At 51.9% G+C, this 17,429-nt stretch overlaps 6 protein-coding genes across 6 annotated transcripts; 3 read left to right on the top strand and 3 right to left on the bottom strand.

Moving 5' to 3' along the window:
- Nucleotides 1–1,606: 1,606 nt before the first annotated feature.
- On the top strand, nt 1,607–5,335 carry CC1G_11608 (ariadne-2; the record flags this gene model as incomplete). The annotated part of the gene is made up of 7 exons (XM_001840399.2): nt 1,607–1,933; nt 1,985–2,065; nt 2,119–2,661; nt 2,792–3,016; nt 3,069–3,227; nt 3,276–5,026; nt 5,269–5,335. The coding sequence occupies 7 exons, from the start codon at nt 1,607–1,609 to the stop codon at nt 5,333–5,335; spliced, it is 3,153 nt and encodes a 1,050-aa protein (XP_001840451.2).
- A 666-nt stretch (nt 5,336–6,001) lies between these two features.
- Nucleotides 6,002–8,714, bottom strand: CC1G_11607 (other/FunK1 protein kinase; the record flags this gene model as incomplete). Its single annotated transcript, XM_001840398.2, has 6 exons — nt 6,002–6,117; nt 6,172–6,451; nt 6,508–6,576; nt 6,632–6,864; nt 6,923–7,107; nt 7,168–8,714. 6 exons carry the CDS (start codon nt 8,712–8,714, stop codon nt 6,002–6,004), a joined length of 2,430 nt encoding a protein of 809 aa, XP_001840450.2.
- A 959-nt stretch (nt 8,715–9,673) lies between these two features.
- On the bottom strand, nt 9,674–12,001 carry CC1G_11606 (hypothetical protein; the record flags this gene model as incomplete). Its single annotated transcript, XM_001840397.2, has 6 exons — nt 9,674–9,934; nt 9,994–10,530; nt 10,583–10,833; nt 10,896–11,166; nt 11,223–11,760; nt 11,814–12,001. 6 exons carry the CDS (start codon nt 11,999–12,001, stop codon nt 9,674–9,676), a joined length of 2,046 nt encoding a protein of 681 aa, XP_001840449.2.
- Nucleotides 12,002–12,862: 861 nt separating this feature from the next.
- On the bottom strand, nt 12,863–14,954 carry CC1G_11605 (succinate semialdehyde dehydrogenase; the record flags this gene model as incomplete). The annotated part of the gene is made up of 13 exons (XM_001840396.1): nt 12,863–12,918; nt 12,974–13,050; nt 13,116–13,270; nt 13,332–13,367; nt 13,425–13,488; nt 13,537–13,591; nt 13,651–13,750; nt 13,806–13,868; nt 13,922–14,035; nt 14,091–14,388; nt 14,441–14,617; nt 14,679–14,737; nt 14,787–14,954. The coding sequence occupies 13 exons, from the start codon at nt 14,952–14,954 to the stop codon at nt 12,863–12,865; spliced, it is 1,422 nt and encodes a 473-aa protein (XP_001840448.1).
- Nucleotides 14,955–15,110: 156 nt separating this feature from the next.
- CC1G_11604 (hypothetical protein) lies at nt 15,111–15,978 on the top strand (the record flags this gene model as incomplete). The annotated part of the gene is made up of 2 exons (XM_001840395.1): nt 15,111–15,824; nt 15,883–15,978. 2 exons carry the CDS (start codon nt 15,111–15,113, stop codon nt 15,976–15,978), a joined length of 810 nt encoding a protein of 269 aa, XP_001840447.1.
- A 292-nt stretch (nt 15,979–16,270) lies between these two features.
- On the top strand, nt 16,271–17,388 carry CC1G_11603 (hypothetical protein; the record flags this gene model as incomplete). Its single annotated transcript, XM_001840394.2, has 5 exons — nt 16,271–16,361; nt 16,429–16,609; nt 16,662–16,740; nt 16,957–17,103; nt 17,224–17,388. The coding sequence occupies 5 exons, from the start codon at nt 16,271–16,273 to the stop codon at nt 17,386–17,388; spliced, it is 663 nt and encodes a 220-aa protein (XP_001840446.2).
- Nucleotides 17,389–17,429: the final 41 nt, after the last annotated feature.

Below are 17,429 nucleotides of genomic sequence, written 5' to 3'. Positions count from 1 at the left end.
GCCATTGAGAAAGTGCAAGAACGCCAATTGGAGCACAATATCGAAGTGCGAAAATTTCCGCCCACGAGCCTATGTTATTCCTGTGTCTGATGTGTCTGAACATTTGCACGCTGCCAGCTACAATCGCATCTTCTTCGATCCATTGTCCAGGTCAGTTCCTCCCTCAGCGACATTCTAGGAAATGGCGTTCTCATCCAAAGAAGCATGAGAAAGGAATCGACCGTATTCTGAATTCCATCGACAATGCAATCGGTCCTCAAGTGGAGATGTCCATGGGGAAGTTCCTCGACACTTGGAACTCCATTGTAACCAAGATGGTGTGTAATCAGATTTCACCTCAAAAAGGACATCAATCCAACACCGTCATGTAGGAAGCATCGCTTTCGCCCTCGAGTTCTCTGGGTGGTTCTATAGAACAGATGACAAGGGTAGTGTGGGTGTACTGAAGCGTTCGAATGACCTGTGCTCACAAGTGCCACTAAGTCGACCGAAGCTCTTTCCAGAAAAACGGCCCTCATCCTCTCTGCGTTAGATAAAACTTCCGACACGATCCACACTCTGGAGCATAGTCACGTCGACCTGTCAAACTCGGTTCAGAGCCTTAACTCTCTCGCTGAACAGCTGGCAGAGACACTTGAAGCGGGTGTGCAAAGGGTTAACGCCTCTTTGTCGGATCTTCATACCACACCCTACTTCTTCTCTCAACACGGGACTTCATCGCTTCCAGTGATTCTGCAGAGAACGACGGCTATACTCTGGAATGGAAAGTCATCTACAGCTATCCACGCGCCTTCGACTTACGGCGATATAGTTCTAGGAGATATCTCTTTCCTCAGGACTGGATTTTGGGTCGGGCTTGCGAAATTCGGGGTTGTCACCTGCCAGACAATTTTCTCAGCCCTCACGGTCAGTCTCATTTTATCTCAACCTTCAACCTTCCTCCAGGCTTTTATCGGTTGGTCAATCAGGCCGTTGTATTTCTTTGCCGTCTTATGGTTCGAGGAGCGCGATGGGTACTTCGTCGGGGCACTGTAGCGAAGGACGGGAATGAGCGGTAAGTGGCATCTCCCTTGGGGAATGGTACAAAGGGGCTAATTTCAGGACTGAAGTGCTCTACCCCCTCCGATGCTGCAACTCACAGGTCCCCCTCGCACTTACACTCTGCGTCCTTTGGCTGGCCGCCAGCACCCATCGGGTTCGGACCGAGGTGGATTAGCCTCGAAAACATCGCGGATTCCCAGAAGATTACTGCATTTAAGCTGTTAGTAGCGGTATGAAAAGACGCTGTGTACATTATCAACCCTCTCTAATTATTTTCATCCTCATTTTCGCCATATTCGAGCGCGTTTTTTCGACCTCAACTGAGATTGGCGGCAAGTCATATATGGACCAAACAAGGGTAAACGTGGTCTCGACGAAGTGAATCTGTGGCTGTGCCTTGACTCCGGACCCTGAGTCAAACGGTGACGGCGTCTCCGAGACTGCGACCGCGAACATATCCAGAATGTCACAACTTCCCCACAAGCCACTTCCTTCTCCCAACGACTGAACGCACCTTCCCCCTGGTTCCCCCGTCTTTGCTTAGGGTCGAAAGTTGTAAAACAAGATGGTTGTAGGCGATCCAAGAACAGCGTTAGGGGTCAAGCAAGCGACAAACGGAAATACAGGCCAGAATCGAATATCGCACGTGAAGAAGCGCTCAAATGGGAGCACGGGCCACTCGATTGTCCCCAAGGTGCAGAGCAAAGAGAATGCGCAGGCTGGACCTCCGATATCTGAGAAGGGCGTCGCGGTAGTTTCTGAAGCACATACACCCCACATAACCAGTGGACCTTCTTCAAGTTTCAAGGATAACAGGGTTTCGGCGTGCGAGACATCTTCTTCACCCGCAGGTGAAAGCAACGAGGAAGAAACGTCATCTATATCAACGACTGTGCGTCCTTAACATACTCTCTCGATAGAAGGCACTGACAGACGACTTTAGAACATGGACAAGCCTCTCCTAGTTGTCCATGAACCCAATGGGCCTGCTCCATACAGGCCATTTACTGCATTTGGGGTAACTGTATGTCGTCTCTACATCCTCCCCAACAATTTGTAAGCTCATCCCGTTTCCAGGCGTTCCGCACCAGGGCACGCTTAAACGAAATATGCATACTCTACCTCGTGAAAGCTTGTCCTCGAGGCCAAAATTGCAACAGGATACATCCGACCAATGTCAGGTATTATAAGGAACTCTTGCAAGACAAGGCGGCGACCCCGATCTTCTACAATGAGACCCCGGGACCAGAGGCAGACGAGGGCGAATCGAGCTCGGACGAGGAATCGCAGACCGACGGAGCCGACGCCACAGAAGATCATGGCACAGAGCCGCCCAGTTCGCCCCCTCCCCCCAGTTCCCCCCCTATCACTCCAGACAACTCACCTCTTGAAGAGAAGCCCTCAACTATCCAACCTCGTGGATCTCGTGAACCAGAGCAATGGGATGTAGCCTTGAGTGCCGATGCTTGGGTTGACAGTGATTCAGGCTCTTCCGCGGTTGAGGAATGCCAGGCAGAAATCGATCCTCCTCGTCCAGTTTCCCCTGGATCATCGCACACGGAGGAAGAGGTAGAGACGACCAGTATCACCACCTCTCGTCGCCTTGGACCAGGTCGAGACGTTTGTTGGGATTACCTGCGCAAACGCTGCTTCCGCCTCAATTGCCGCTTCGCTCATACCAATGTCTCAGACTATGTCAGTGTGTTCCGTGTCCTTCACTTAAGTCCCCAATCTGACGGATATCCTCTAGTTTTCTTCTGACGAAGGCCCAAGGAAACCGAGGGCGCCGTTCAGCGAAAGGTCTATCAATTATGAACCTTCATTGGCCCCATCGTCGACGGCACAGAACCAAGCTTCGTCCCAAGTTGGCCCAGTCCAGCGTCCTGGCCAACACGGTGTCTGCCACAAGTGGCTCGAAGGCAAATGCTGGCGTGGTAGATCTTGCCCTTATTCGCATCCCCAGCTTCCTCTTCCGGTTCGTATTTTCTATCAGGTCACCGAACTGGTGCTAATCTGGCATTTAACAGAGCGGCACTGAGTCCTTCGATGCCGCCCTTCGGCCAGCTCCTACCCGAGGCCCTCCCCCTCCTCCAAATTCCAGTGTCTGCGTCAAGTGGTTACAAAACTTATGTGACCGCGGCGCAGATTGCACTTATGTTCACGAAGACGTGGATTATGACTACACGGTAAGGTCTCGTACGTATCCCGACGAACCTCGCTGACCCGTGTTGTAGCTTCCTCGACGCCCTTTATTACCTGTGCCCATCAAGAAACAACCGGAAACCATGATGCGGCTGATACACAAACACATCCGCGTCAAGATTTCCGACGGTTTCGAAGTCGTCTCAATAACCACAGGTTTCGAAACCTCTTGGGTGTACATTGGAAACGTCCCTAGGAAAGTGACGCCAGAAGCCATGGCGCGGCTTTTACGACGACATGGCGAGTTCACCGATATCCGACTACCAGAGCAGATAACTACGGCCTTGATAACGGTCAGGGTACGATTCTCCTCACCTCTTGAAGCTTCCAAAGCTTGCACCACTCTCAACGGTTTGGAAGTCTTCGGATCGACCATCTCAGCGCGGCTGTCGCTCGACACCGTTGGCCACGACAAGACGCCCACACTATTAAACGACACCTCGGTACGGATCTCTTGGGAGGCGGCGTCGAAAATGGCTTATGGTGGCTTCTCAAGTCGGCAACAGGCGGACCAAGCGATTGACAAGTGTCGAAGGGTACCGTTCGCCGACCGACTGTTGCGAGCCACCATCCACACCGGGCTGCCCGCCGTTGGAAGATTCACCGTGCGCTTCGAGGGCGTGCCCGCCGACACCAAGCCGCAGGAGATGAAGCAATTCCTTTCTGCAGACGACGTCATGTGGGGCCAAGTAAACTACACTTCACCCGACAACGGTATCAGCGGTATCCAAAGGCTCCTCAAGTACAACCACTCCGACATCCTGCAGTTTGACGTTTTGCCCCCTCCGTATAAGGGCGGTATCATCACAGCCTGGGCTCAGCTTCCCACCTCGGCTGAGGCCACGGCTCTTTGCGAACGACTGCACGGACGGAAGCCCACATGTATTGGTCGCACTCGGATTAATGCCCGCCATATGCAAACATTGGAATACTCGCTCAACAATGAGATGTACAGCAGGGTGCAACGGGAACTCGAAGAACTCAAGACCAGCGCTGCACGGAAACATCTCGTGGTCAGCATCCGGCCTCGCCCGACCTGTGTGACTGTTCGTCTATCGGGAGAGGACGTCAAGGAACTCGGTCAACTCAAGGCGGAGCTAGACATCGTCCTTTCAGGGGAGGTCGTCCGAGACAACGGGAAGATAGCTTGGGACCCATTTTTCTTCCATGGCGAGGGTATCCGGTTCGTCCAAGCTTTGCAGCGAGCCCACCCGCTAGCCAGGGTCTCTATCGACAAGATCAGACGCCAAATTCGAATTTCTGGGTGCGCTGCCGACCGCCAATCCCTTCGAACCAAACTGCTGTCAAAGCTCAAAGAACTCCAAAGCCAACTCGTATACACATTGGCCTTAGACGGGCACGTCATTGGCCTATTCCTACACCATGAACTCCCTGGGTTGAGGAGGAGTCTCGGCGAAGAAAACGTTTTCCTCGACCTTTGGAACCGTCAACTTCGCATTCGAGGTAACACCGCCGCCAAAGACGAAGCGTGCGACGCTCGGACGCGCGCCCGCCGCAGGCTCGGCATGGATCGCCGACGCCCCTTGGTGGAATGTCCCGTCTGTTTCGACGCCGTTTCCGTTCCCATAACGCTCTCCTGCGGGCATTCCTGGTGCAAAACGTGCATGGTGCGATACATGCTAACCGCCATAGACCAGAAGTTTTTCCCCATTACATGTCTCGGGAACGACGCCAAGTGCGAAGAGAAGATTCCCCTCAGCTGTGCATCCCAACTCCTCTGCAAGGCAGATTTCGAAACGCTGATCGAAACGGCCTTCTCCGCGTATGTGCAACGGCATCCCAACGAATTCGCCTATTGCCCGACCCCGGATTGCCAGCAGGTCTACCGCCCTACCGATCGTGTCCAGGTTCCGCCGTCGTCCAAGTCCAAAACTCGGGCAGATAGCAATTCAGCGACGCCGTCCGTTTCTGTGGGGACGATCCTGCAGTGTCCCTCCTGCCTCGTACGAATCTGTGCTTCCTGTCAAACTGAAGCCCACGACGGCCTTACTTGTGTACGCCCAGACGAAGGAAAGGAGCAGTTCGACGAGTGGATGAAGAACAACGACGTGAAACAATGTCCTGGGTGTAAAATGCCGATCGAAAAAATGATGGGGTGCCATCATGTTACGTGCACAGTGTGCGAGACCCACCTGTGCTGGATTTGTTTGACACCATTCCCCAATGGTGCTGGAGTCTATAGCCACATGTTGGCAATGCATGGCAGCTTCGTTTAATGCTTTCTATGTCCGCGTACCTTATTGTATCGTTATGCACTATTGGAGCTCAAGGTCAAGCTTCTTGTTTCCTATTTTACGTCGTTCCAGTCTTACCTGGTTTTTGTGTTGGCTATGCCTGTCTCCTTCAAGATGATTGTACAAGTAATATTCACCTGTTGTACTGTAGCGCCAACCTGTATCGATGTTGTACTTCTATTTCTGTAACACCGCGAATAGATTTTGGTGGAAATCCGCTACTGCATGGGTTTGATCATACCCGACGCCCTGGTTGAATGAGACCAATTGCAATCTGTGGGGCTGTTCAGGCGTGCCGGAGGCACGTCCAGGAGTAACTTTCGATTCTGTTGTGACTTGTATGATAATGATGTCAGAGCGCGTATCTCTAGGTACATAACAGAAATGATCCAACCTTCATTGAGCGTTGAGGCCCGAGGGGCGATTGCGGGGTAGAGGACAGTCAGGACATCCATTGTCATTAGCATCACACTTCGACAGGGTGCCAATCTCTATAAAGAGTGTTAGGATTGCAGTATGAATTGGACGAATACATCCCCACTTAGCGTATGGTCGACTGTATCGATGACCTTTTGTATATCCACGTTTCGGTTGGGTGTGCAATGCTCACTTTCTTCGACTGTCAGCCAGAGACAATCGAAAAGCACTTCGACTAGTGTCCGCCACGACTCACGCCTAGGCGTCCGGTCTGGCCAGTTTCCCAAGAATGTGGAAGCTTCATCCGGGGTGAAGGGGATGCGTTCTGGGTACCATTCTCTAGAATACTGGAAGAACATATTCTTCATAGCTCCAAGGCTGAATGGAGCGTTTCGTTGGGTCCATTCGCGAATAAGTTCGGGATAGACAGGAACGCCCCGCATGCGAGGCGGCAAGGCCTTGGGGTAGAAGATTTCGTCGTGTGGAGGTCCGTGGTCAAAGGCAAATAGATAGGCCACATAGAAGACGCTCTGTAACTGCACAAGGTGCATCAGAAACAGGTCTGCAGGATGAGAAAGGCCATACCACTAACGTCGTCTACAGTCATGCGTTGCCTGGCTGCTCCGGCTAGGACACTAATTGCAATGTAGGGTAGGGTTCCCTAAAAGAGAGAAATGGGGTCAGAAACAGAAGGGCGGAGCGACGGAGAAGCTGACAATGGGGTTTTCCCTGTCGAACCCAGTTGTGTCGTTTACTACACCTGACATATCGAAGTCATGCAAAAGACCGCAGACGCCTTCAGGATTCGACGGTGGACGACGACATAGCACAACTTTGGGATGCGGAGAAAAGGGCTCCGAGAAGGACGAGAGGCTTTCCCATGCCAACAACAGGTTTCCGTCGCTTATGTCTCTGTGTAGCCACCCCTTCGACTCTAGCCACTGAATAGCTGGGAAGCGTACAAAGTCAGAAGCAAGGCAGATGTGCGGGCCATGCTGGATACCCACCGCGAAGGGCATCGGCGATAGCTCGTGCAACCTCGCCAAAGCAATGATACTGGGATAATCTGCGCTTGTATAGGGAGATAGTGACCACCTCAACCCTCTGCTGCGACTCGCAAACGGCTGAGGGGATGTCATCTGATGTTTCGAAGCCACGTACAAGCTTGATAACATTGCCGTTGGTATGAATCCTGGACGCGACAAGGTTCGTCAGAACATGCACAATTTCGATGGGAGTGTGTCTAACCTACCTCTCCGGGGGAAGGATATAGGACGCACCCGTCCTGCTTCCACCTTCTCTCTCGACCGCTTCTTTGATCTTCATCACAAGGTTCTCGCGCGAGGCAACCGAGTCGACCGCATCGTTCTGTATCTTGAGCGCATAAGGCCCAACAAAGACCTCTTTTCCCGCTTGCAGCTGTTCAACAGCTGTGGCTCTATCCCGCTCGTCGACCGAATCTGGTATTTCATCTAAGCGCCTGAGCTGCCGATACGCGCACCAAACCCTCGTCATGCGACCAGACAGCTCGTCGCAGGTCCGAACGGGGTAGTCCAGGTAGTATCGATCCCCATTTTCTGTAACAGTGAAAAAGAAGGGAACTCGACAGCGTTTCATATCCTGAGCAGTCCCCTTTGTGTCTCCGTCGCCGAGTTCCTTCTCCTGACCATTACTATCACCCACGTTGTCCGCGTCTTGAACGTTCTCCGGGGCTAACCAAGAGGCCTTCGTCATAACGCCAATGGTCGATGGTACGAATACGGGGCCTCTGTCCTTCATAAACCTCGACTTGGTAGGGGGATCCACATAGCGCAAGCAATGCTGCTCCTCTAGCACAAAGCCAGGATGGTGGCCAAGGGTTTCGTCATCTGCAATCGCAAAACCCAATGCCAGCCTGACCGTCTCCAACACCCCCCATCCCGATTGTGAATCGAACGTGGCATGTTCAACGCCCATGGCATCCGCACGGGTCAATGTGATGTGGCCCGCTGTCTTTGTTAGCCCGAGGGCCATGCGCAAGTGTGGCTGAGCAAGAAATTGTTGACGCATGTAGATCATGGACTGGGAAATGGCGGAATGGAGGTCTTCGGATTCGCATATTTCGGCAGTCGTTGCAAAGCTTTCCCAGCAGATGTAGTCCGTGTCGAGACAATTGAAGTCGAACCCATTTGTGTGGATGACTGGGACTGGGAACTGAAGTTGTGTCTGGAGTTGGCGTTTTAATCCGGAATGGGAAAGATTGGTGGACGCAGCATCCTCTAGACTTGCTCCATAGGTGCCATTTCGGCATTGCTGGGTTTCAAGACAGGTAGAGATTGTGCTAGCGACAGAGGAAGGTAGTGGATGGAAGTGGGGTGGAAGTTCGTCGATACGACGGCGGCCAAAAGCATGGATAGGAACGCTAACGATGCTGGGTCGACATTGCTCACCGTCAGGCCCAACAAAGGGACGATCGGATTGATACATGGGAAGTGACCACCAGTGTCGGATGGGATTCCTCTTCCCTAATTGTGCTCTCTTGGACGCCAGTTGGTGGGCAGTCAGGGCGATGGCGTTGAAGAACATGGCGCCCCCTCCCTCACCGTGCTGCGAAAGCGAGGGGCACCATTTCCAGTCGAATATTCGCGTCTTGGGTATCTCCCGGTGGTGGGCAAGGGTTGCAGCGTCAAGACACGCGTCTATCCACAGGTCCCCAGTAGACTGGCCTTGTGACGACTGTCCCTCGTTTCGGGATACCGACAGCAATTGCAATCGCAACAGGTCAAGAAGGACGGTTGCGACAAGTGGGATAGGAAGCATTCTGCCAAAGACGTGCTCCACCAGGTCAAGGCTCTGCCACGTCCGACCCGATACCTGGTGATTTATCCGAGAGTGAGCCTCCATTCGAAGGGCAGTGGAAACGACTGAGTATGGGCGCTCTACAGGCTCCCTGTCCTCCGTCTTCGATATTTTACTTTGGCTATTGCGAGTGTAAGGGATGTCCAAGGACAGCTGATATCATATCCATTCTATAAGTGTGGGCTCGAACGAATGGAACGGAGGCACATACTGCGTCAAACGTTGTCGAAACATATTGAGAATTCTGGCCCCGCTGTCGTTTCGGTGCAGGTTGGGTTTTCACTGGAGATGATCTTTTCCCCATTCAAGGTCGTCCTGTATTCACCAGCTGGGGTGAGCGTTCCGTCCTTGAAGTTTGGTCGTTTTGTAGTCCAGGCAGCGGTGAAGTCGTATTGCAACAGTGCCACCGCCCAGAGTAGCGTTCGCTTGCCCTTGTAGTTCGTGAGAACAGACAGATTCAGGCCCGGGCTCTTATGTAAAGTATACTTTGAAGGTAAGTATTCATATATTCATACGTTGGATTGAAGGAAAAGCTAGGGTGGACATCAACGATCTTACGCATAGGCAAGGTGGGAGCTAGAATTTGACAAAAACATGAAGCCTGACTTGAGCCTGACATCAAAGCCCCTGAATCATGCAGGAATACTTTAGGGGCAATTTACATAGTTCATTCTCTCCCCAAGTTGTGCGATTCGCCATGTCTCTCACTGGAAAAAAAAAAAGTTGATGGTAGATCGCTCCATACAAGCAACACAGCCTAGATCTACCAAACCCAGCGCCAGCGCCATCCTCCACCACCTCACCGAAGCCTAGAAACTAAAACAACCAAGGACCAACTGTCAGAAACACGCCCCATACAAAACAAGTCCACAAAATAAAAGGGTACCACAAAAAACCGTCAGCTCACCACTGAGCACAACTTAAAACCAAAACCCACCTCTTCCTCTCGGTCCTTCAGGTTTAATCATCAAACACCCTTGGTGGATGATATTAAGCGCTTTAATAGCATCCCTCGCTTCAATGACACACGAGATATTGATCTCACTCGCGCCTTGGGAGATCATCTCAATGTTGACATTGCCATCCGCAAGCGTCGTGAACATCTTGCCGGCAATACCGACCATGTTCCGCATCTGCTTGCCAACGAGGGAGAGAATGGCCATATCCCTGCCCACCGAGACCTGTTCCATAGGTGTAAAGCACTGCAATCAGGATTGCAAAAACAGTAAAAACAACATACCGTCCCGAACCTCTTCAGCTCATTCACAAACTTATCCACCACCCGCTTCCCCATCCCATCCGCAATAGCCATACTAACATGCACCTCCGAAGTACTAATCAAATCAACCACAACCCCAAACCGATCCAACGTCCCAAAAATGCCAGCCAAGAAACCATGACTGACACTCTTCCGGTTGGAATGCACGTTCACCACCATGATATTCTCCTTGATAGTCACGGCGGTGGGGAGACGGCGGTTTTGAGGGTCGTCGAAGCCGTAGCCACCGGTAAGAGACGAGGCGGCAAAGGTGGTAAAGGAGGATAGGGAGGAGACGGAGGAGGCGCGGGAGGAGGAGCGTTGGGAGGAGGTCATGTGCGTGGTGGTGTAGGTGGTGAGTGTGGAGGGAGAGGCGGGTTCAGGGACGGGGCTGCTTCCCCGCTGAAGAGGGTCGGTGGGGTGCACAGAATCAGCGTCTGGATCGGGATGAATGACGGTTCCTCCTCCCGAAGGGTTCTCCACGTTCTTGATACGGATTGGGATCTTTTTACGAATAGCCTAGAAAGTGGAGGCGTCAGCATTGGTCGCAGAAAGCAAACAGAAAACATACCTGTTCCATAACGAAAGGATGGACAACTTCACTGCCATAGTATGTCAACTCGGCAGCTTCGTCCGGGCTGATGATAGGGATGAGGCGCGCAGTTGGCACCTTTCTGGGATCAGCAGTGAAAATACCATCGACCTCCTTCCAGATCTGCAACTCAGAAGCACCAAGCCCAGCAGCGAGAAGCGCAGAGCAAAGATCCGTATACCCTCTTCCAATCTGTGCCAGAAGAGAACCAGGTACAGGGCCAAAGAAGCCTAGAGACCAGGCAACCGTACGTTAAGCCGACAGGGCCCGACATGCAACTGAGACCACATACCAGTGACAACAGGAACACGTCTTCCACACTGCTCAATGCGCTCCGCGATAGCCTTGGCGAGGTCATCGTAAAAGTCCTGTCCAAGAATCTTGCCCTCCGACGAAGAATCCGAATCGTCGGTGACATAAGACTCGGGGACGATATCTTCCAACGACACGTATTCAGCATCGATACCCTGGTCGCGGAGGATAGCAGCCATAAGCTTGCACGCAAGCTTCTCGCCTAGCCCAATGATATTGTCCTTCGAACGGGGCGAAATTTCGTCGATGATCTAACGCAAGACAATAAGCCAACCCACTCCCCAGTTCCTCGTTAACAAACACGCACCTTGGCAGCATACAAAAAACTCCTCAACCACTCACAATCCTTCTCAATCTCCTCCTCCAACTCGGCCAAAATCTCAGGATCCTCAATGGACGTCCTAGCAGCCTTAAAATGCTCCTCCCGAATCAAATCAACCGTCGCATGGAACTCGGGCAAATTCGTCTTCTTCGCCTCATCACCATTAATAGGCGTAAACCCAAACAACCCATTCTTCCTCTGCGGCGAGGACGAGCGAGAGGACTTGCTTCTTGGTTTCGGAGAGGTAGGAGGGGACTGGGAGCCGTCGCCGTCAGAGGTATAGTAATATGTTCGGCCGAATAAACCTCGGTAGCCTGAATGGATCGGAGTATTTGCGCCGGTTCCAGGGCTGGTTGGGCTGGTGGTACCGTTGGATTTTGAGGAGGACGTAGAGGCTTTCCTGGGCTGTCGTTTGAGGGCCTCCGTGGCCGCTTTGAGGAGAAGCGACGTCGTTCCAAGGGCTTTCGTCGATCCAGAACGTGCCGAACACACAATAGCGAGTTTATGGTTATCCAAGTAGCTCCTACAGGGAGAGAAAATAAGTCTCAATCGAAGACCAGCAAGAGAAACACATACGCGACAACGTCCGTTGCAATCTTGACTGGGAACTTGCCAACACTCGTTCCTCCAAACTTTTGGACCAGCCATTTAGTAGACGGGTCAATAGAATTTTGGTGCAAGTTTGGCGGGGTGCGGGGTGGAGAGAACGAGTCAGGTGAGGAGGAGACAGGGGTTGATGGGGTCGAGGATGTCGGAGAGGCCATGATGATCGTCAGTCAGTCAGTATTCCTGTACGAAACCCTCGGTCAGAGCAGGGAAGGAACCACGAAACGACAATCACAGCTCACTGGATAAAAACCTTATATCGGATTTTGGTTGGAGCACGGAGGGCCTCTAAGTCTATGCGGCAAGTGCTGTAACCGTAGTTGAGCTAGCGTTCCGCACGGGAAATATCGCCACTCACAAGGTCTAGTATGATATAGACCGGGTCGCCGTCGTTGCCGCTTTCCACTAGGGTTTCTCGGATGACCAGGGTTCTGGGGTCAACAACGTCTACACCAGATATCCCCTAGTAATGGTATAAGTTCCTCTACCAAAATCATCGGTCACTCAGGGCACCACATATCGAATAAAAAGACGATACCAAACTCACGGCGTTTAAGAGAGAAAGATGACTCGTTGAGATGAAGCTGAAATCTTTATCGGCTTTGGTCCAAAGTGGAGATAATAATTAGCCTCCGATCGCGTGCTCACACATGCCTTGCCATCTAATTGCGGCCGATATGACCGAAATGGGTGATCGAACTCCTCCTACCCTCTCTCCCTCGCAGTTGTGGAAGACCTTTGTCGACAAAGAATGAAGGTAAATAGGACGTCATCATATAACCAGGCACTTGCAAGTGGCAAGTTGAGCAATCCCCTTCCAGCGTGGTAGTTCCCCTCCTTGACAAATAAGCGCCCGTTGGCCATGCAGCATGCCTGGTCCTTTCTTCACTCAGCAACCCATCCGGTCACGTCAATATGAGTAATGGACAAAGATTAGACCTTTTCAAACCATGTTTCGAATTAGTATCATACATCTGACGTTCCTCGCCACAACTATACACTACACATTACTCAGTAATTCAACCGGTCTTGATCTTCATATGCACACTCTTCGCCCTCGTAAGCTGGTCATAACCTGTTTCGACCCCAATCAATACAATATCCAACCAACATAAACGCAAACGACGCACCAAACTTGCTAAGACTAACACCCCTTCCACTATCCTTCACTCCAGTCCACGCAAGCGCTGGATCAAGGTAATCACATCTACAAATCACACAGTTCCGTATAGTCAATTGATCGTCTCATCCCAAAGAGAGGTGAAAACCCACCGGTTCAGGAACACAGTCCCCGTCTCCAGCTCATCCACAAACTTCTCAAACAACCGCTCTGATTCAGGGTTCTCTTCAGCGTTGGTCCACACCGAAGCAGTAAGACCATAGGGCGAGTCGTTCATGAGTTTGATGGCTTCGTCTTCCGAGGAGACCTATACGTAGATCAACCAAGTCAAACTTGAATTACCGAGGTATGGGAAGGGGGATACGAACCTTCTGAATTCCAACGACAGGACCGAACGTTTCTTCCTACACCCAACACATACATTAAAAAGCGTTTCAATGCTGATAAAGGGTGCAGCGTACCTTCATAACGCCCATGCTATGATTCACATGGACCAGAACCTGCGGGGCAACGTAGGTCGTTCCTCTATGCTCACATTCAGCACAAGCCTCCTCTCTCGACGCGCAAACTCACGGTTTGGCAATAGGGAACAGATCCTCCGGAATCAGCGCTTTCGCTCCTTGCTTGACTGTAAGCGAATTAAGCTTGTTAGGACACATCTTTCGAGGGGAGCGATAAAGGACGTACCTGCGTCTTCGACTTGCTTCCTGATCCTCTCTGCACTTGCCAGGCTGACAACTGGGCCAAGGTTGGTTTCAGCCAGAGTTGGGTCACCGAGTTTGTACGTCTGTATCGTGATGTCAATTCACGAAGGATTTGATGGATTCTGCTGGGACACACACTTTCGTCAAAGCTACAAACTTCTCCACAAATTGGTCGTACACCTTCTCATGAACATAGATTCTCTACCAACCCCAGATCAGCAGGCAAACACGGTTCCGAACTGAAACAGACATACCTCAATCGCACAGCAACTCTGTCCCGAGTTGAAGAACGCGCCATCTACCAACTCCGCCACGGTATATTCCAACTTGGCATCGGGAGCAACATACGCAGGATCCTTCCCTCCAAGCTAGACCACCAACGATCAGGTTTCAATCCACACAGCCAAAGCTAATCACACTCACCTCAAGTCCAACCCCCTTGAACCCACTCGCACCGGCAGCAGCCTCGGCGACACTCCTTCCTCCACTCACACTCCCAGTAAACGACACAAAATCAACCCTCTTATCCTTCACCACATAGTTGGTCAACTCGGGTGTCAAATGCACCACCTGGATGACGTCCTGTGGTACACCAGCACGAGTGAGAGCAGTCGCGAATCGTTCAGCCGTGATGGGCGTCTGGGGGGATGGTTTGAAGAGGACTGCGTTGCCTGCAATGATAGCTGGGAGGACCGAGTTGATTGAGACAAGGTAGGGGAAGCTAGCAGCGGGGTCAGGGCGTTCCGTTACAATCGAAGCGAGAATATACGCACTTCCAAGGTGCGATAACAAAGACGACACCGAGGGGAACCCTCTTGATGTACCGCCTAAACCCAGGCTTGTCCGTATCCGTCAAGGGAACATCCGCCAGCGCACTCTCCGCAATGGACAGCATATAATTCGAGCGTTCAAGGAAACCCCGCACTTCGCCTGCTCCCTGCGAAACCGGTCTGCATGTCGATAGGGGTCAACGCAAATTCTACAAGCCCTCGCAGAGAGAGTAGGACATACCGACCCATCTGAAGCGACAACTCCAACGGAATCTCCTCCTTCATCTTCTCAAACTCTGTCTACACAGCGATGAGCCATAGCCATTAGCACTTGATCCTGACCACATACTACAAACTTGTTCCCAATCTCCACTCTCTCCTTCAACGGCACTTTGGCCCACGCCTTCTGCGCAACCGCAGCCTTCTGGATCACCTCATCGATCTCCTGTTGCGAAGGATAAGTCCTAGAGACATAAGGCTGCTGGTTATGCGGTGTAATGGTCGTCTGAACAGACATGGTGGTGGTAGCGTCCAAGGCCTAGTCACGATAACAAGCTCTCGATAATCTCGCGTCCGGACCGCACCCGGCGCTCGCGTGATATCAGTGGCGCCCAATCGCGCATCGCTCTGCCGTAAACAACGCGTCTCTGGCTTTCTGCGCTCAACGTCCACAATGGCCTCCACAGAAAACGTCTACTACTCCCTTCGTCGCCCAGTCCAGCGCAGAATAGACGCAGCGTTCACAAAAACATTCAAATCCCTAACGCCGTCCACGAGCGCCGATTCAGGCGCAGGCTTCATCGTTGAAGATGCTACCCCAAACGTTGACGCCCAATCACAAATCCCACTCGACCTCGTCCCAGAGACACTCGAATATCTCAACTTGCCACCAAACGACCCAGAAGTTCTCTACGTCTTCAAGAACGCCGCTGAAGGATGGAAAGGACCCAACGACATATCCGCCAACACACCCAAGCTCGGTGTGAGCCTCGAAGACTGGCGATCTGTCTGCGCCATCTTGCTCGAGAACGACGAAGACGAGGAAATGATGGATGAAGATGACGAAGGCGACGATTCTGACGTTTACAAAGAACCTTCCTCGCCCTCAGAGGACGGCGGCGACAACGACGACGACGACGAAGACTTTGAACTGGGTCCCCGCGTTCGCCGTACTCGCCGTACAACCCGCCGCTCTTCCCGCTCTTCCTCTCCGTCCTTCTCCTCAACACCAAATAAACTCACGAAAGCCCAAGAACAATCCGCACTCGATACCTACGGCCTGTTCTTCCCCACAGTACCCTTATCATCACTCAAAGACCAAAAACTCCTAATCGCAGACATCCAACGCGTCGCAACCCTGCTCAAGGAGAAACTAAAAGCCGAAGAGGTACTTCAATCCATTTCAATACCTCTCCTTCTCTAACCCACTTACACACTTACAACAGATCATCAACATGCTCGAAATGTTCTCCTCTTCGCCAGACAAAAGCATGTCATTCGACGACTTTACACGGATGCTTGTCACCGCGAAGCTCATCTGACTTGGGGTTTCTCGTAAACCAGCGTACATGCCCAATCCCCGAGACCCCCGTGGAACTCGCTTGGCCTTCATCATCCATCTCCCAGACCAAGTCACCAGATGACTCATTTCTCCTGACTTTTTTTCCCCAAAATTCCACATGGGTGTATACGTATTCCGTCGTCGGAGGGGTCTCGCCTTTTTGACACACAAACACATCACATAGATATCGAGACCACATCTATTCTCTTACCGTACCCTTCAGTGACTTCACTCTACGACAACCTGAAACATCTAGCTCGGAAATCGGAATCATGTCTCTTCAGCCAACACCCAAACACCTCATCAACCCTTCTAAAGAAGAAATCGACAGAGCTGCCGACGTCCTCGCCAAAGCCTTTGCTCGTACGCCCTCTCTCTTCACCATTCACCTACCACCAAAGCTAAAAACAACAACCTCCCCCCACCCCAGCTGATCCGTTCACTCAAATCGTAACAGGCGGCGACACCTCCCTCTCCTACGCCCAACTACGCGCCGGGATCGCCTCTGCCGCAGTCGGAGGCGATCTTCACGTCCTCGCACTCGGTCCAAACCCAGACGATATTATCGGTGTAGCAGCCTGGTTCCCCCCAGGTACCAGTATCAATTCTACGTGCGTACCGCGTCTTAGTTGTTTTCGCTTCACCGGGCTGATAACGATGCAGTCCCGAGCAACGCGCAGCGGGATGGGACGAATTCATCAACAACGCGACGCCGACCTTGCGTGAATGGTGGTTGAACTACGTACGTCTCTGCCATCCACCTTCCACTGTTACACTAACATCGAACATCTATCATACCCAAACCTCTTTTGTATACTCCATTCAATTCGCCCCCACACATGCGCCCTCCTTTCACCTTGGATCCAACCAACCTGTACTCGGACACCAATAAATACCACATCTGCCAATACTCCGAAACTCCACAACCACCCCAATAATAACATCAATCCCCACACAGTTCATCCCCTCAATGACAAAATTCACATCCACAACCCTCGGCGAGAACTACACCAAAAACGCATGGCACCTCCACCTATTCGGGGTTTTGCCCGAGTACCAAGGGAAGGGATTGGGGAAGATGTTGTACCGTTTTGCGGAGGAGCAGGTGCGTCCTTCCACTGGTGTTTCACTCCATTTGTATCCCTTCCTTCCTATCTTGTTCTCATTTCCCTTCCCTTCCCTTCTTCACCTCGGCTCGAACCGAACTAACCACCACAACCAAAAGGCCAAACTCACAAAATCAAACATCGCACTCGAAACATCAACAGACGTAGACGTCATCATCTACCAAAAGCTGGGGTTCAAAGTGCGGGGTGAGATACCCATCGTGAGCGAGGTGGGGAAGAATAGGATGGTGTTGATGACCAAAGGGTGGGAGGATATTCAATGATGATCTGTCTCTGCAATTTGTATCGAGAGTGGGAGGGTAGG

The sequence above is a fragment of the Coprinopsis cinerea genome (assembly GCF_000182895.1).
Source record: "Coprinopsis cinerea okayama7#130 chromosome 11 map unlocalized cont3.11, whole genome shotgun sequence".
In the NCBI taxonomy this organism is placed as follows: Eukaryota; Fungi; Basidiomycota; class Agaricomycetes; order Agaricales; family Psathyrellaceae; genus Coprinopsis; species Coprinopsis cinerea.
This window is presented reverse-complemented; position numbering and strand designations above follow the sequence as displayed.